A 16,199-nucleotide genomic window follows, 5' to 3' on the forward strand; every position below is an offset into this window, starting at 1 on the left:
AACATCATCTCTACATATAATAAAAGGTTTGGTTGGGTTTGGTTTATTTAATTATGGAAAAGCACACTAGGGCTATCTGCCTAAGGAGAGGGATGCCTTCGTCATATAATAAAAGAAAGAGTCTATCTGTATGTGCATGTGTCTTTCGTTCGTGCTGCGCGTAAGAGAACCAGGGCTTCGAAATTTGGTACATAGGTGCATCTAGACAAGAGCCTCGAAGCGATTTTTTTCAAAATTCGAATCAGATTTTTTTAAAATTTTAACTTTTTTAATGAAATCGTATCATTTTGAACAGTTTCATTCTTATAGAAATGTGGTTTTGGTAACAGTTTTTCATTCAATGCTTTGTATACTGGACTGCTGACTGTTGAAAATATGAGATAAAATATTATTAATTATACACGCACATTGTAATCTTCTTTTTTGATTTGTTATTTCTTCCTGATGATCGTTTCATTCTTTTAGAAATTTGGTTTTGGCAGCAGTTTTTCATTCATTGCTTTGGATACTGGACTGCTGTCTGTTTTCTCTTAAAAATCTGAAATTTATTGCTTATTTTATTGCAATGATTTTATATTATGTTTTAATTAGATAAAATATTTTGCATGATTTTTTTAGGAAACAAAGTTTTTTCGCACTTAAACACTTTTGCATCTGCTAACATATTCTATCGCTTGTTAGCAATAAAAGTAATTTTCCCTCAAATTTAAAATAATAAAATAAAAGACCAAATTTGTTTTTTAAATTAGAAACAAATTATAACCTAATCAAACATACCGCAATAAATGACTGAAATTATTGGACCTGTTTTATAAACGTTAATTCCCGTTATTCATTCAGTGATCATTTGACAGGTATGGCTTTCCACACGATTCAGTTTAGATATTTTAATATCAAATTTAACTCTAGTACACTGATTAATTAGAAATACAGGCTAAATATGTGGAGTGAAATTAGTTTACCTTTATCTGGGACCTCACGTCACGCATTCACTGTGCTGTGTAACTAACTGTTTTGGATAGTATACATTTGCGATAATCAAATATTTAATGGGCTTTAGATTAAAGCTGCCAAATTAGATTCTAAACATTTCGTACTTGCATAGAAGGCTATTTGCAAGACATTCTGTGTGAGAACGTTTCAATGCAGTTAACCTCGAAAAAAAAAAAAAAAAGAAAAGAAAAGAAAAGAAAAGAAAAAAAAAAGCAGACAGTTCTAGATCTCCCGTTCTACTGGACCGATTGCCGAAATTTAACTTGCGTTTACCACGTCTCGAAAGCGCGACTAAGGATATATATTCGATTTATATATAGCATTGTTCTAATATAGGTGGTATGACACAAAATCGGACTTTTTCTGAAATAATGTACCAATTTTGTTCCATATTTCGTTTCTGCGAAACATATTATGCCTAGATATTAAATTTTGTAATTTTTGGTAGGAAATGTATGGAGAAATTTAAAATTTATCTTGGTGTACTTTTTTTCAGTTTGCGCCAAGAGTAATTTCACTTGGTGAACTTTTATATTTATAACAACGTAATTTCCTTTCCTTTTTTTCGTTATACACGAGCGGTAAAAAGGTCATCGTTCACACTTTCAAATAATTTTAACGAAGTGCGTAAACCAAATTTGACGTTATCATTGCTTTAAACAAATGTGCCAAATTTCAAAACGCTCCATAAATTCACTCATTACTTCGGAAATTTTCAATAAAAAACTCTAACCTTTTACAAGTATGCTTAGAAATACAACTACTTTAAGATGATGGTAAAAATTTTACATATTATAATACAAAACTGTTTTCGAAAAATTTATAAAAATTATTTTTAAATACAAATTTAAAAAATAAATAATAAAGATGGGCGAATTTTATTTGGAGTGAACCTAAATTTTGAAATGTGAAAGGAAGAATCAAATAAATTTAATAAAACAGAGATATTAATAAATATATACCAAATTCAATTAACATGGAGAAGCTGATATTTTGGGACCTAATTTTTTAAAAACTACTCGTGCAATTTATCAAAAACTTGGCAGTTTGGCAGAATTTGAGTCAGTTGAAAACTGGTATGTTATTTTAGAAAAAATCCTATTTTGTTTCGAAATACCAATATTAGAACCATACTATATATAAATGTAATATATATCATAAGTCGCGCTTTCGAGGCATGGAAAACGCAATCTTAATTTTTGAAAATCGCTCCAGTAGAACGGGAGAAGAAGAATAGATACTGATATAGAAGATACTGACAATTACATTAGTCTCGTGACAACAATGACAGTAGTTGAAATTCTGCTGCACTTCTTTGATGAAAATAATATTAAAATAACACTTTCATAAACATGCACTGAAAATTCGACAAATATTCAAGCATTTTCAAAAACAAAGCAAATTTACCTGATTTTTTTAAAGAAATAAATACCTAGTGTTAGGAATTTTATACTTAGATAGGCAATTTAATAGAATTATAAGTAAAATTGTATTTCTTTTGTAACACGAAAATCTTAAGGAAGCTATGCCGAGAAAGTAAGAATACAGGGCAAATACATTTAGCATTGAATAAATAAATATCTCGGTAATTTGGCGAGAAATCAAAATCTTGCTAAATTTGGCGCCCCTTTGGCGACATTTTGGTTCGGTCCCTGTATCACCGTAATATGTATTGAAATTGAATAAATGTACTTGACCACTATGTTACCTGTAACCGGTTTCGTTCAGAGGTATAAATAATTACTTGAAGATACCTGTTAGAAATGCTACATAAAATTATGTTAGAAAAATGGCTTTTAGCGTTATGTTCTTAGTTGGCGCAAAGCTGGCTGTGTCAGTAATAAACTCTAGTTTGATTGATTTCGAAGCGTATATATTAATTTAGACTTAGTAGTTTGAATCTCAAGCTCGCTAAAATTATACAGTTGTGTTACGATTTTGTACGAGAATATTAATTTATTTAAGAATGCTAATGCTTTTGAGCTCTGTAAATTAATAATAAAATAATTAAAAGTTTAATTACATATGCGATTGTTTTAGGAAGATCATGCAACGACCGCTTTGCTTCAGTTGAAAGTTTTACATTATTTTTGAGAAAACATCCACAGATATTCGTTACTTCTATATACAAGTTTTGTTTACAAATATTAAGATGTTATTCATAAAAAATTAATATTTTACAGACAGATAGCTTGTATAATTAACTCTTCTTGCAAAATATTTTGCCCGAAACATGTGCATTTGGTTTAATAAAACGGGTTTCGACTAAAGTCCAATTACAATTTTTCTACAGCACTTTTTTCCATTTTGGATTTTATAAAAACGTCAATCTTAATACCATGTCAAATTTTCTGCAATTTTATGGCTATAAACGTTTCTTCAGTAAACGCTTAAAACATAGAAGTCGTTATTCACATTATTATGCAATAAAAAAGAATATGAAAAAAAAAATGTGAAGGGATATATTTTTTCCCATTTTCCTAAATTTTTTAATTTGCATATGGGGAAATCGAGTTTTTTAACTAACACTCTTTTAGTAAGAAAATTTCAAAATAATACCACGTTTCCTTAACACGTTCGCTGCTGAGCGACACTTTCAATAACGGTTCCACGACGCCAATAAATTTCAATTAATTAATTGTAAAATAAAAATACAAAACATGTATTTATGGGAAAGATATGGAATTTAGATAATTTTTAATTGCTTTATTAATTGTACGAGTTATATCGTAGTCGATTTTTGCGATAAAATGTTTCATGACAGGGCCAACTACGAGTATACTCGTAACAAGTATATTCGTATTGCCAATTGCTTATAACAAAGATTCATTTTTGATCTGATTGCGCAAGTTTTTTAACTTTAGTCTAAGCATGTTGCTGATCCCCAAAGCCAGACACCTTCATATTCCCAAAGCTAGATACCTTCAAAGAACATTAAAATACTACGAAATTGATCGTATGTGGCGTAGGTAAAACAAAACAATTCTACGAATTAACTCGTAGCTGGCGCTGAAACACATACTTCGACCTACGAGGTAACTCGTTCAGGGCAGCGAACGTGTTAAGCCGATGAAATGTTGTAGAAGATTTTCTTATACACTTTTAGTTTAGAACAATACTAAAATTTAAAATAATGCTGTATGCTTACGGATTCGTAACAGATGGAATGCACACAGAACGGATGATATCTTGATAAGATTAATTTTCCCCAAAAGAAATACTTCACAGTTTTGGAACTCCTCACGAAAGCTCTCGCACAACTCTTCTCAGTATCACAGAGCACAATCAGTAGTTACACTCCAAACTACTAAGAATGTTAAACACAAATTAAAAGCTCACCTAAAAGGCGAAGCTCGCACGGAGATCTAAATACTCCGAAGTCAACTCTGAACTAAAAACTGAGAAACTGACGCTCTCTCCGCTCATATATAGTTTTGCTCCTCCCTTTGCGAAATCTCTAGTACTTTCCATTTCTCGAAATTACTACTACAAAGAACATACAGTTAAAGTTATATAAAAGGGCCAGATACTGTTACAATCACATTATAGGGATCAATTACAGAATCAGGTATAGGGACCGGACCAAAGTGTCCTAAATTGCCACAAAGTTTGGCGACTTCTGACGATTTCTCGCTCAACTAAGCGACAAAATATAATCGCCAAAACCATCGCGAGATTGGCAATATCACGCCAATTCAGCGAGATAACCATTTATCTCAATGTTAAATAGACTGCCTTTGTAAGTTTATTTTTCTTGCAGAGTTCCTGTTTTTTAAGCATTTCATGTTATATTATATAACAGATATTACAGTCTTACATATGATTTCAATAAAATTATTTATATATATACAAATTTGTAACAATATTTAACAAGCAATAAATATAACACTTTACTACTTACTTATTAGTAAAGTACTTGTTATAATTAAGAAGGACAATTTCCAGCACTTCATGACTCTGCACGGGACTTCCGACTGGCCACTCAAACCACTGAAAACAAAAAATAATTATTCATTATAAAATTTCATAGGAAAATGCATAAATCCACTAATGCTAGTTTTCGTTTTAAGAATTTTAAAACAAAGAGTCTATTTACGAAATATTTCGATAAAGAATTAAAAAAACAAATATTTTAAAATAAAAACTTCTTGTAATAGCTTTCTGTAAAAATTTAGAAATACCTTCTGCTACATTTAAATTTATTCCTCTTTAAAAATGTCACATGTAAACAAGTTCTGGATTGAAGGATATATTTCAGTGCTATCCGAAGATAAGTATTCCTATGCCATAATACATGGTATTAATATTTCTAAATGTAAAATAAGCAGCATTATTAATCGGAAAGAGAAAAACCGTCAATCATTACTTCTACATGGGAAGAAGACTCCAAATAAACACCCAACACCAATACGTACTTTCCCTAAATTTCTAAAATTAAATCGTCGGAAAAAAATCCGTAGACTCAGAAATCAATTGCAAAGTTTTTTAATATAGCTGCAGGAACAATAAATAAAACAATAAATCAAGATTTACAACTTAAGAAAAAACTAAACTAAAAAATATAATGTTCACCAGCTTTTGCCGAAGCATGTGCTTCAAAGAAAAACAATTCGTAGAATCCCATATGAACACTATTTAGCACGAGATAAATTGAAATACATTGTAACCCTTGACGAAGCATGGTTTTGCTTAAATGACTGCAACAAAACTAGGTCTATATATTATCGAAAACGAATGGTAAAGAATTGTACAAACCTGGTAGTGTCATTGCAAAGATTGTTTCAGAAAAGGCTATCATCTCATCAATAACTGTTTATTTAATCTACTATTACTGCTACCAGCTAGGACAGTTTTATTTCCACTATCCTTTGGATTCTGGGTAATTTTACTCTTCAGGGTAATTTTACTTATTCTTGGATTTTCTATCAAATGCAATGCATTTGGTGAGTAGAGCGCTTTGTTTTTATATGAACACCGGCCAAGAGCATTCCATCGGCAAGTAGAAACCCTTGGGTTGAATTCTTGAAGCAACAACAAGTCACAAGTAAAGGGTTTATGACGGTCGCAGAATTCTTTTACAATAAGAAATTAAAAACAAGAAGAGTAGAGAAAAATGTTAAAATAAACTGGACGAACTACCAAGAGAGAATTTTACTTCCAATATTTTTAGAAGGAATTCTATTTCTTTATCCCTGAGACTTTCAAAGAGTGAAACTTCATCAAGCAAAATCAACAACACATACTTCGAAAAGTACCACTTCATTGCTTAAAAAAATGAAGACTGATACAGGTATTGCATTTCCTGCGAAGCCCCCCGACGTTTCACCTATGTACTACTGCACCTTTGGTGTCTTGAAAAGAGATCTTTCTAAGCGCAAATCCACCACGATTGATGGACTCTGGAAAGTAGTTCAAAAAGGAATGGAAATCAATGGTCATGCAAATTTCACAAAAAGCCATTCTATTATGAAAACCATGATGCAGATTTAGTCCATATAAAACGCTACCAGATCGAACATTAAAAAATATTCTTTGTTGTTTGAACATTAACTAAACGCCCTCGAAATCGTTCTAAGAATGTGTAAACACCCTCTGTATTCTTTAACACGTAACAGTCAAAACCGGCTCATGTAAAATGACTCATGTGAGATCAGTATTGCTTGTTTTTTCGTAGAAACTTTTAATTGTAATTTTTTTACTGTTTTTAACTATTTTTGGTGTTTAAAACTATTTTTCTGCATTTTACAATTTTAATGAAGATGTTTTGAGTTTTTATGTATTTTTGCCTTGCCGCGAGATGAAAACTGAATTGATTAAATAAGAAATATATCTGTAATGAAATTCGAAGAAACACATTTAAATGCAGTAAAAATGTGTATAATTCAATACGCCGTACAAGGAAGTCATGTGGTGCCCGGATCAAATAATTGTGTTTAAGATAGATGTGTTACACATTTGTGCTCTTAAAAGTGTAAATTTGTTAATATTATAAAAAAAAGCTTTTTTTTTGGAGAACCTAATTTATATTCTATTTCAAGAAAGTTCAGGGAGATTAAATCCATCTCAGCAGTATGAAATGGAATAGGAATGTTTACTGTCTGATTCAAGGGTTTGATCAACACAGTTACATCTACCAGTATCTAATTACATAAATTTCTTGAACTTCTACACTTTAAGATAAACAAATGTGCAGGCACATTGCAAATAATTAGCAAAATCGAATAAGGGCATTAGTTTCAAGATCAGAAAATACATTTTTGTAACTTAAATAATAATCTGATGGAAACAGAACATGACTTCCTTGTACACCTATAAAAGAATACGCAATTTTTCCTGCACTTCATTTAAACTAATTCCTCTAATTATTATAACTTAATTAATTTATGAAGGCAAGTTGAAAATGACATCCAAAATTTTAAATTTTAAAACTAAATACCGGGTTAATTTTTGTCTTATGGAAGTCAAACTTCTAATTTTATTTTTTCACAACGAGTATAAAACTTTCCCAAATGAAAGTACAGTAATTGGCAGCCAACATTAAAAGTTAGATTTCGCTATTTGTAAAATAAATTTTTAAAAATCTGACACTGCCCAAACATGCATATTTTCTTCATTTCAAATACTTCTGTAATTGAAAGCATATGTATATAACTATGGCCAACGATTGCGGAAATAAAAGCCTCGCAAGGACTATTAAGTCAAATAAGGATTTGAGTGATAATATGTTTATACCTTTTTATAATATTTATATGTATTATCAAATGAGATCTCTCTCTCTATATATATATATATACAGAGAGAGAGAAAGAGAGAGGGAGGTAGATAGATATAGATATACACTTTCTCCTAATATGTACATGTACGTATAGTCGGAAAGAGGGGCTATATATATATATATATGTATATATATATATATATATGTATATATATATATATATATATATATACATATATATATATGTATATATATATATATATATATATATACATATATATATATATGTATATATATGTATATATATGTATATATATATATATATATATATATATATACATATATATATATATGTATATATATATATATATATATATATGTGTGTATATATATGTATATATATGTTGCCGCCCATTGCTACAAGAAAAGGAGGTGCACAACTAAGCTGGTTATCATTAATATAAGAAAAATCACAAAAATGACGATTACTCAAAACTTAACCAGTAGAATTTAATGAAACTGACCCACAGTGTACAACACATAGTACATTATAAAATAACATGCAAAGAAATTATCAGGCAATTACGGTGTCTTAGAAATTACCATATGTATAAAATAAACAAATCGGATGTGTCAGTTTGGTATAGGGAAAATTACCTTCAGTATGGAATATGATCTCCCCTAAAACCTTTATACATACAGGGATGTGATTCGGTCAATTATACAGTCTATCAGTTCCGTAGGAAGTGACAGCCATTGCTCTTTCAAAGCAGTTGGAAGAGTAGCAAGAATCTGAAGAGGAGGATTGAGAGTAACTATGCGTCTTGCTCAAGGATCCCAAAAATGCTTATTAGAGTTTAGGTCTGTGATAGAGAGGCCACTTCATGCGCTGAATTATTTGCTGTTTAAGATAATCATCCACGATGCGATCCCTGTGCGGTCTAGCGTTGTCTTCCTGTAGCAGGATATTATCACCCGCTGCTCCGGCATAAGGACGAACATAAGTATCAAGGATGTCATCTCTATAGGCCTGAGCATTTATGGTTCCACGTGGAAAGACATAGAGTTCTCTGCGTCCACACAAAGAGATACCATCCCAACATAGACATTGCCTCCTCCGTTTGCATCTCTTTCACAGATGCTTGATGGATGACAATGGACTCCAGGTTCTCTTCCAAATCAAATAACGCTTGCTGTCTGTTTGAACTAAACATAGACTCATCCGTAAGGAGAACAGCCCTCCAATGGTCAACTGTCGAGGGTACATGTTGACGTGCCCACCTCAAACGTTCGCTTCTATGACGTGACTTGAGCGGCACGCAGATGTCTGTGGTTATGAAATGTTGATAAAGGTCTATGAACCACAGAAGTGCTCGCATTCAGCCATCTGGCCACTTCTGTCTGATAATGTACTGACTATAGGCCCCCAATAGCTCTCCGTCACAGTTCTTTGGTAAAAAGATGTCAGAGGGTCATTGTTACAAATTGCCTGTCCCAGATTTCTTATCTCAGTATGACAGCGAAATTTACAGGCTTGCTCTGAAACGTGCAATTTCATGCTCCTCGCAGATGACGTATTTCGATTGCAGCGCCACTGATTTGCATTCTGCAGTTTTACTCAGCAACTTTTATTTGACAACATATCCAAATTTTGTTCCAATTGGCTTATTTGTGAACGATGTATCGCTACTTTTGCGACTTTTCCTTAATATTTGGAAACCAATATTACAGCAGTCCAATATGCAAAATTTCAGCATTCTAAGAATAATCGCTTTTAAGTTATGCGATATACATACATATGTACATATATACGTATGTATGTATATCGCATAATATACGTACATATATACGTATGTACAGATTTCACAAAAATTTACGTTTGAATCCATTTTGGAAAAAAGTGAGTCGTTTATTCTACACGAATGTACAGATATTACGCAAAATAATGATCGAAATGGATTCGGAAATGGTCAAAATTAATATTTCCGTTCAAATATGATACTCGAAAGTTTTCACGATTACAATACTTCCTTTACTTCATAGAAGGAAGTAAGAATGGAACGAGATGAATAAAATGTTTTAAAAGCTTAGGGGGGAGATACCACTGAAATACGAATCCCTTCTTAAATTATAACAAATATTGAAGATAAATGTTTAAAGTATTAAAATGAACAACTATATCCCGTGCTCTTATATTTAATTCATATGCTGATTCCAGCAGAGCACAGTTAAATATATGCGCAGTTGGAGGGTTAAATGTATATGCAGCGACTTAAAATGTTTGTATAGATGGAGAATTTGCTTTGTAGCGTTTGTTTAGCAATTATAGAAGTCCACTGAAGATTTAATTGCATGGAGAAAGCGGGTTAGGAGAGAATGTTGAATAACTATTGTGAGAATTCTACCTTCGTATGTTTTCATGGCCAAAGACAACATGAATATTCCTAAGTTGCAAGGTTATTGTTGCATATCTTCTTTAATGGCTTTCCTGCTACCAGCTGTTACCATGAGCCGGAGCTGAATTTAATCGAAAAGTTGTTAATCCTAAGTTTTAAAGCGAAAAGTTTAATTTAAAATTTTCAAAAAAGACTTCGAACAGATGGGAAAATATAAATGTCACTGACTATAAATGCTTTGAACATACTGTTTACTATTTTATCCATTCTAAGTTAAAAATACGGTGTACGTTGCAATACCGGTAATGTATGAAACTTAAGCGTTCTGTAGAGTGTTCTTTTTTATTTCGAAGAGCACTGAAACTTCTCGTTTTCAAATCGCTGAGTTTGTTAAACAAAAATTTGTTAAATTCGTACAAAATAAACCAAAAACAAATTTGAAATTTAGAATTCATTCTTCGAGTTTCCCCTGTTCGGTTGGAGGACTACGTGCGTTAGAAATTTGGTGGCTCAAAATACCTTCGCTTCTCCGAAGTGCCAGAAACATGCATACAGATTCTTCATCATTGAATTTCTTTAAAAATAATACAGGCGATAATATTTGGTGGCAACGATCTGAAACGTGATCCAGAAACAAATGTGCTATGGACAAATAGTGAGTTTTGAGACTATTAGCTTCTCTGTTGCTAACAATGACTTTAAAAAGCAAACATAGATAACCGGATTTATTACATAAAATTCAAAATGATTTTATGTGATAAAAATATTTTTAAAAACTTCTTTTTTTAGAAAATTTCTTTTAAGTAGAAAAATGCACTCACGTGCTTAACTTCAAAGCCACACTATTTTTAAAAATTGCAACATCAAACACCAGATCTTCAGCAGCGAGCTGATACATATTAAAATTTTGAAATCATGATGTCAGAAATGACGCTACGTGTTATAAGTGATAAAAGCAGAATTCTCTCAAAATTTCCAAACGTTCAGTTTAGATGTTATAGATGCTGAATCAGTCTCATTTGTTATGCACAACGATATGGGTACCAGGAAATATTAAGATATTTTCACATAAGGAAATATAATTAAGTTGAAAGAAAGAAGTAGTGCAAGGAGTGCTAGCAATAGGATTGATATTTCTACTTTCATTCAGTAGTGAGCTTCGAGATGCTTAAGAATAAAATGTACAGGAAAATTCCTCGCAACTGACACTCAATTAATAGGGAATATCAAATCCACGGCTTTTCTGAAAGTTTGGATTTAAACCGGTTAGGCCTATGAGATTTAAAAAAAAATGTAATGTTCTAGCAGTCTTAATATTTGAATGTGAAAAACATTTACCACACATTTCTAACACCCAACGTAATTAGACTTATCCGAAAAATTAAATATAATGGTGAAGTGCCGATTCATCTTTATACATTGATGTGCGAACTTTGAGGTAGTGTTTATGACTTTCGGAAACAATTCACATTGAAACACGCCATATTTGCTTTGGTACAGTCTGGAAAGGAGCTGGAAAGCCTGGAAATCTCTAGCCTGCTCATGTTCATGTTCGTAGATGATGATTCGAGAGGCAAAGATTCTCTTGGTTTTAAAACATGTTCAACGCTCGTGTCAAACACCTTGGATTTACTTACATGTTCCGAAAAATTGGTGTTAAAGAAAAGGTTCTGCTGGTTTGGATTGATGGAGACAATTCTGATTTTACCACACTTTCTCAAGATGACGACGAATTAACCTGACATAACCTGAGAAAGGAGAGGGAACTGAAGATGAAGAAGACACTCAGAGCAAGAAAGTTATATGCAAGAAAGTTGTCGAAAGACTGCAGACTTCCCTAAGGATTGCTGGGAAATCATCGTCTTTATCAGGGCATGATGGTATGAAGTTCGTTGCATAAACCAGCAACTAATTTACAAGCAGACAAACATTCAAAGTTATATATCATCACACTAAGATATTCGTAATATTCATGTAACAATTTTAAAATGCTGCAAGTAGCAGCAACCGCAGCAGCAGTTGAAAGCAGCAGACGATATTGCTCCTTTCAAATAATAAGTTGTTTCTCAGATATGTAAAGTCATGATCCGGGCATTCGTTTAGAATCGGCTTTCCATGTAGAATGTAGAAGTAATGATTGATGGTTTTTTTCTTCCCGATTCATAATGCTGATTATTTTGCATTTAAAAATTTTAATACTATGCATTTTACAACGCTTTTGAATTAAGGAATATGAACATTTTCCCTCGGAAAGAGAAAACCATGTCATCCAGAGCTTATTTGTGACATCTTGAAAGAAGAATAAATTTAAAGGTAGCAGAAAATATTGCTCCTTTCAATTTAAAGCTTTTGCCAGAAATTTGTATTCGAAAACATCTGCCTTTTTTTATTTCTTTGTCGAAATCGTTCTAAAAATGTATAAACATGCTTTGTATCTTGTATGAATACTTTAACTACGAGATTCAAATCTTTTCTATTAGTCATACCTGAATTCATTCTTATAAATGGAAATTCAGTAAAATTGCTATTAGGGGTTTCCTAAATAATTCATAAGACTTTTGGCCAGAGGTCTAAATTCTATTCAATGTAAATAATAAGTAAGTGTGTTACATTACTTTGCAAAAAAGTAACTTGGCATACTGGTTATACTGAACTGAAATAAATCCATGAGGGAATTTTCTTTTGAAGAAATGTACATTGCAGGGAAAAAAAGAAAAAGAAAATCTTATTTTTTTGGTTGAAAGGTTGATTGAAAGGTTTCAGATTTTAAATTAAGTTCGAATGGACTTTTTTTAACATTTTGTGTGTTACCTTTATTTATTAAATATCTTGTTCTTCGCACTTAAACCATAAAATTCAGTTCAACAGCAAAATCTCAAAGTGATTTTTGTATTAAGCATATCTTTAGAACTTCCGAAACACAGTCTCACGCCCTGGAGATAAAAATTTTCTTTCTGTACAACGTGTCATTGCTCGCTTTGAAATCCTCATGTTAATCAAAAATTCGTTAAAGTTTTACAAAATATGAAATCGATAATAAAACAAATTCCAAATTTCAAATTTCGGCTTCCAGATGCCCATGTTCGCAGTAGGATTACGTCATTCAAAACTGGATGACTCTAGGTACGCTGTTTTATCACAATGCAAGAAACATACATAAATTTATTCAGATTCTTTATTATTTAATTTCTTCAAATATAATACAGCGCGATGATATTTGATGGCAACAGTTTGAAAAGTGAAATGGACGTTTAGAATGATTCGACGCAAATTCGCAAAACAAAAACAATAGTCCCTCAGGAACAAAGACCCCCTTTTGGACTAAAAAAATGAGACAGTTCTATATTTCCCGTTCTACTGGGCCGATTGACGAAATTCAACTCGCGTTTTTCATGTCTCGAAAGCGCGACTTGGATATATATTAGATTTATATATAGCATCATTCTAACATAGGTATTTTGATACAAAATAGGAGTTTTTCTGAAATGATATGCCAATTTTTTCCATATTTCGATCTACGACTCAAATTAAACTACCAAGTTTTGTAAAAATGGCACGAGTAGGTTTTTAAAAAAATTAGCTCTCAATATTTTAGCTCATCAATGTTAATTGAATATGATATATATTTATAAATCTCTGTATTTTGATTAATCTTACTAGATTCCTTTTTCCAGAATTCGGAATTTAGGCCTAATCCAAATAAAATTCGCGCATATTTTATGATTTACTTTTAAAATTTATATTTTTAAACATTTTTTATAAATTTTTCGAAAACATTTTGTATTATAACCTATACAAATTTTAAAATCGTCTTAAAGTAGATGTATTTCTAGGTACACCCCAAAAAATTAGAGTTTTTTATTAAAAATGTTCTGAAAGTTTCCTGAATTTACATATTGGAGTGTTTTGATATTATGCATCTTGTTTTTGAGCGATAACAACGCCAAATGTGCTTTATGCACTTTGTTAAAATCATTTGAAAGTATGCACAATGACTTTCTTCCGCTCGTCTGCAATGAAAAAAAAAAAAAAAAAAAAAAAAAAAAGGAAAATAGGTCGTTATAAATTAAGAAGTTCGCCAAGTAAATTATTTTTGGCGAAATCTGAAAAAAAATAGGCCAACATAAATTTTCGAATTTCTCCGTCAATTTCGCACTAAATTTAACAAATTTTAATATTTAGGCATAATTTGGGTCATAGAATCGAAGTATGAAAAAAATGGCATGTCATTTCAAAAAAGTCCGATTTTGTGTCAAAATACCTATGCTAGAATGATGCTATATATAAATCTAATTCATATCCGAAGTCGCGCTTTCGAGACATGAAAAACGAATTTGAATTTCGTCAATTGGCCCAGTAAAATGAGAGAGATATAGAACTGTCCCATTTTTTTTTTTTTTTTTTTTAATTTTAATTTTTATTTTTATTTTTTTTTTCCAGTGTACATTAGACATTATATAATATATAGTGTAGAAAAAATTCACACACTTACTTGATCGAAAACGACATCACCGTTCGAATTTTCGATGACCTTCGTGTAATGGGAGACACCTGCAAGGAAAATATAAATTTATACGCATTGATATATATATGTAAATGCTTTCAGCTTACATAAAATAGTTCAGTTAACATAAGTTTTTACATATTTTGCTTCGTCTATTGTGTTGTTTAATAGGTTTAATAACTTATAAATCGACTTAATTTTAGGAAATTTAAAAGCCTTTATCATTTACCCTGACATTTTCCTGTTTCATGCAACCCTGGAAATATTAGGCAATTGCAAAACTCTTTAATTAGAATATATAAAACTGTAACTGTATCTCCAAAGTGGGATAACATTAAACATTCAAATTATTAATTTATTACTTCAGGTTTAACAAAGTGCTGATATCTTTTCATAGCTACTCACATTTCAAGCTTACAGAAATTAAAAATAAATGACGCTAAATTTCCTCGAGCAGTAAAAATGCTTACTAATAATTGCACTTATTAAATGGAAAATGTTCCATTCAAATATAAATTAAAAGTAAACCTATTCAAAGAAAAGTTTTGGAATGAAATTAACTTTTCAGCCTTATGATACCTACCCACATATTATGCTTTCAATCTCTTATTGTTTATCCACGAAATTACAAAAGCATTTCACAAAAATGAATAAAATTGAAAGGATTCAGATTTTAACTGTGCACCAGAAAGTGTGTCAAGTTTATGTTCTCTGTAAATATAGCAACCCTGGAAATTTATTATGGGCTCACATCGTTTAACACAATTTTTTTTTTTTTTTTTTGTCTTTTCAGCTTTATTATTAAGCAGAGCATTCTTCGCACTTACGTTACATACAATTTAATAACAATACCCCCAAATTTTTTGTAGCAAAGTACATTTAGAATTTCCGCTACAGTGTTAAGTTTTGGCATACACCTTTTTTTATTTTTCAGGCTTTTTTAAGTTCACCATATAAATGTTTAGTTTTTTTTTACTAAGATAGCATACGAAACTTTTTTTTGTCTTTTTATAATTAATTGTTTTGTGTGTTTAACAAGAATACAAATCTCTAATAGATTACTAATTTAATTAGCAATAGCTCTTTAAATTTGATCCTTAGATTTTTATAGGCCCCCTTCTAGCATCTGAAAATCATCAAAATTTCTCTCGACTGCGTCATTTCTCCATCAATTCATACGTATAACTTAAAAACGCTAACCATGTAACTAATGTGAAATCTAAATCGAAAATAATTCGGAACTTGAATTCAAAATTTCGAGAAGTGAAATCTTTCTTTTAATAGGCTGCCATATTGGATAACTGCGCATGTTTGCTTCTAGCTTTCTTTCTGTTAAGACGCCACTCCGCTTGCTGAGCCACCGCTAGCTGTTGCCCACGGTTCTAAAATTATAATCTGCATAAAATCGTGGGGTGCATAGGCATCCACAGTGATTATGTGCAATGAAAAAGAATGTTTTTTAAGAATTAATTCTCAAGGAATAAAATTACATGTAGAATTAACGGCTATGTCTGTCTTCGAGTGTCATCTTTCTAACTACACAGTAGAGCCTCTCCATGTTATTACTACGCGAAGACACATCTCCAAACCA

At 31.4% G+C, this 16,199-nt stretch overlaps 1 protein-coding gene across 1 annotated transcript in view; it reads right to left on the minus strand.

Annotated features, from left to right (window-relative positions):
- Positions 1–16,199, minus strand: part of LOC118186930 (otoferlin-like) — a 963,443-nt gene that overhangs the window by 443,022 nt on the left and 504,222 nt on the right. The window contains exons 2-3 of the mRNA XM_085813615.1: positions 14,597–14,655; positions 4,895–4,983 (exon numbers count right to left, since the gene is read on the minus strand). Coding sequence (XP_085669741.1) covers positions 4,895–4,983; positions 14,597–14,655 — 148 coding nt within the window. The remainder of the gene's footprint in view (positions 1–4,894; positions 4,984–14,596; positions 14,656–16,199) is intronic.

Source organism: Stegodyphus dumicola, chromosome 3 (genome assembly GCF_044657685.1).
Source record: "Stegodyphus dumicola isolate Sdum_Otavi_A_Nest chromosome 3, ASM4465768v1".
NCBI classification, from domain to species: domain Eukaryota; kingdom Metazoa; phylum Arthropoda; class Arachnida; order Araneae; family Eresidae; genus Stegodyphus; species Stegodyphus dumicola.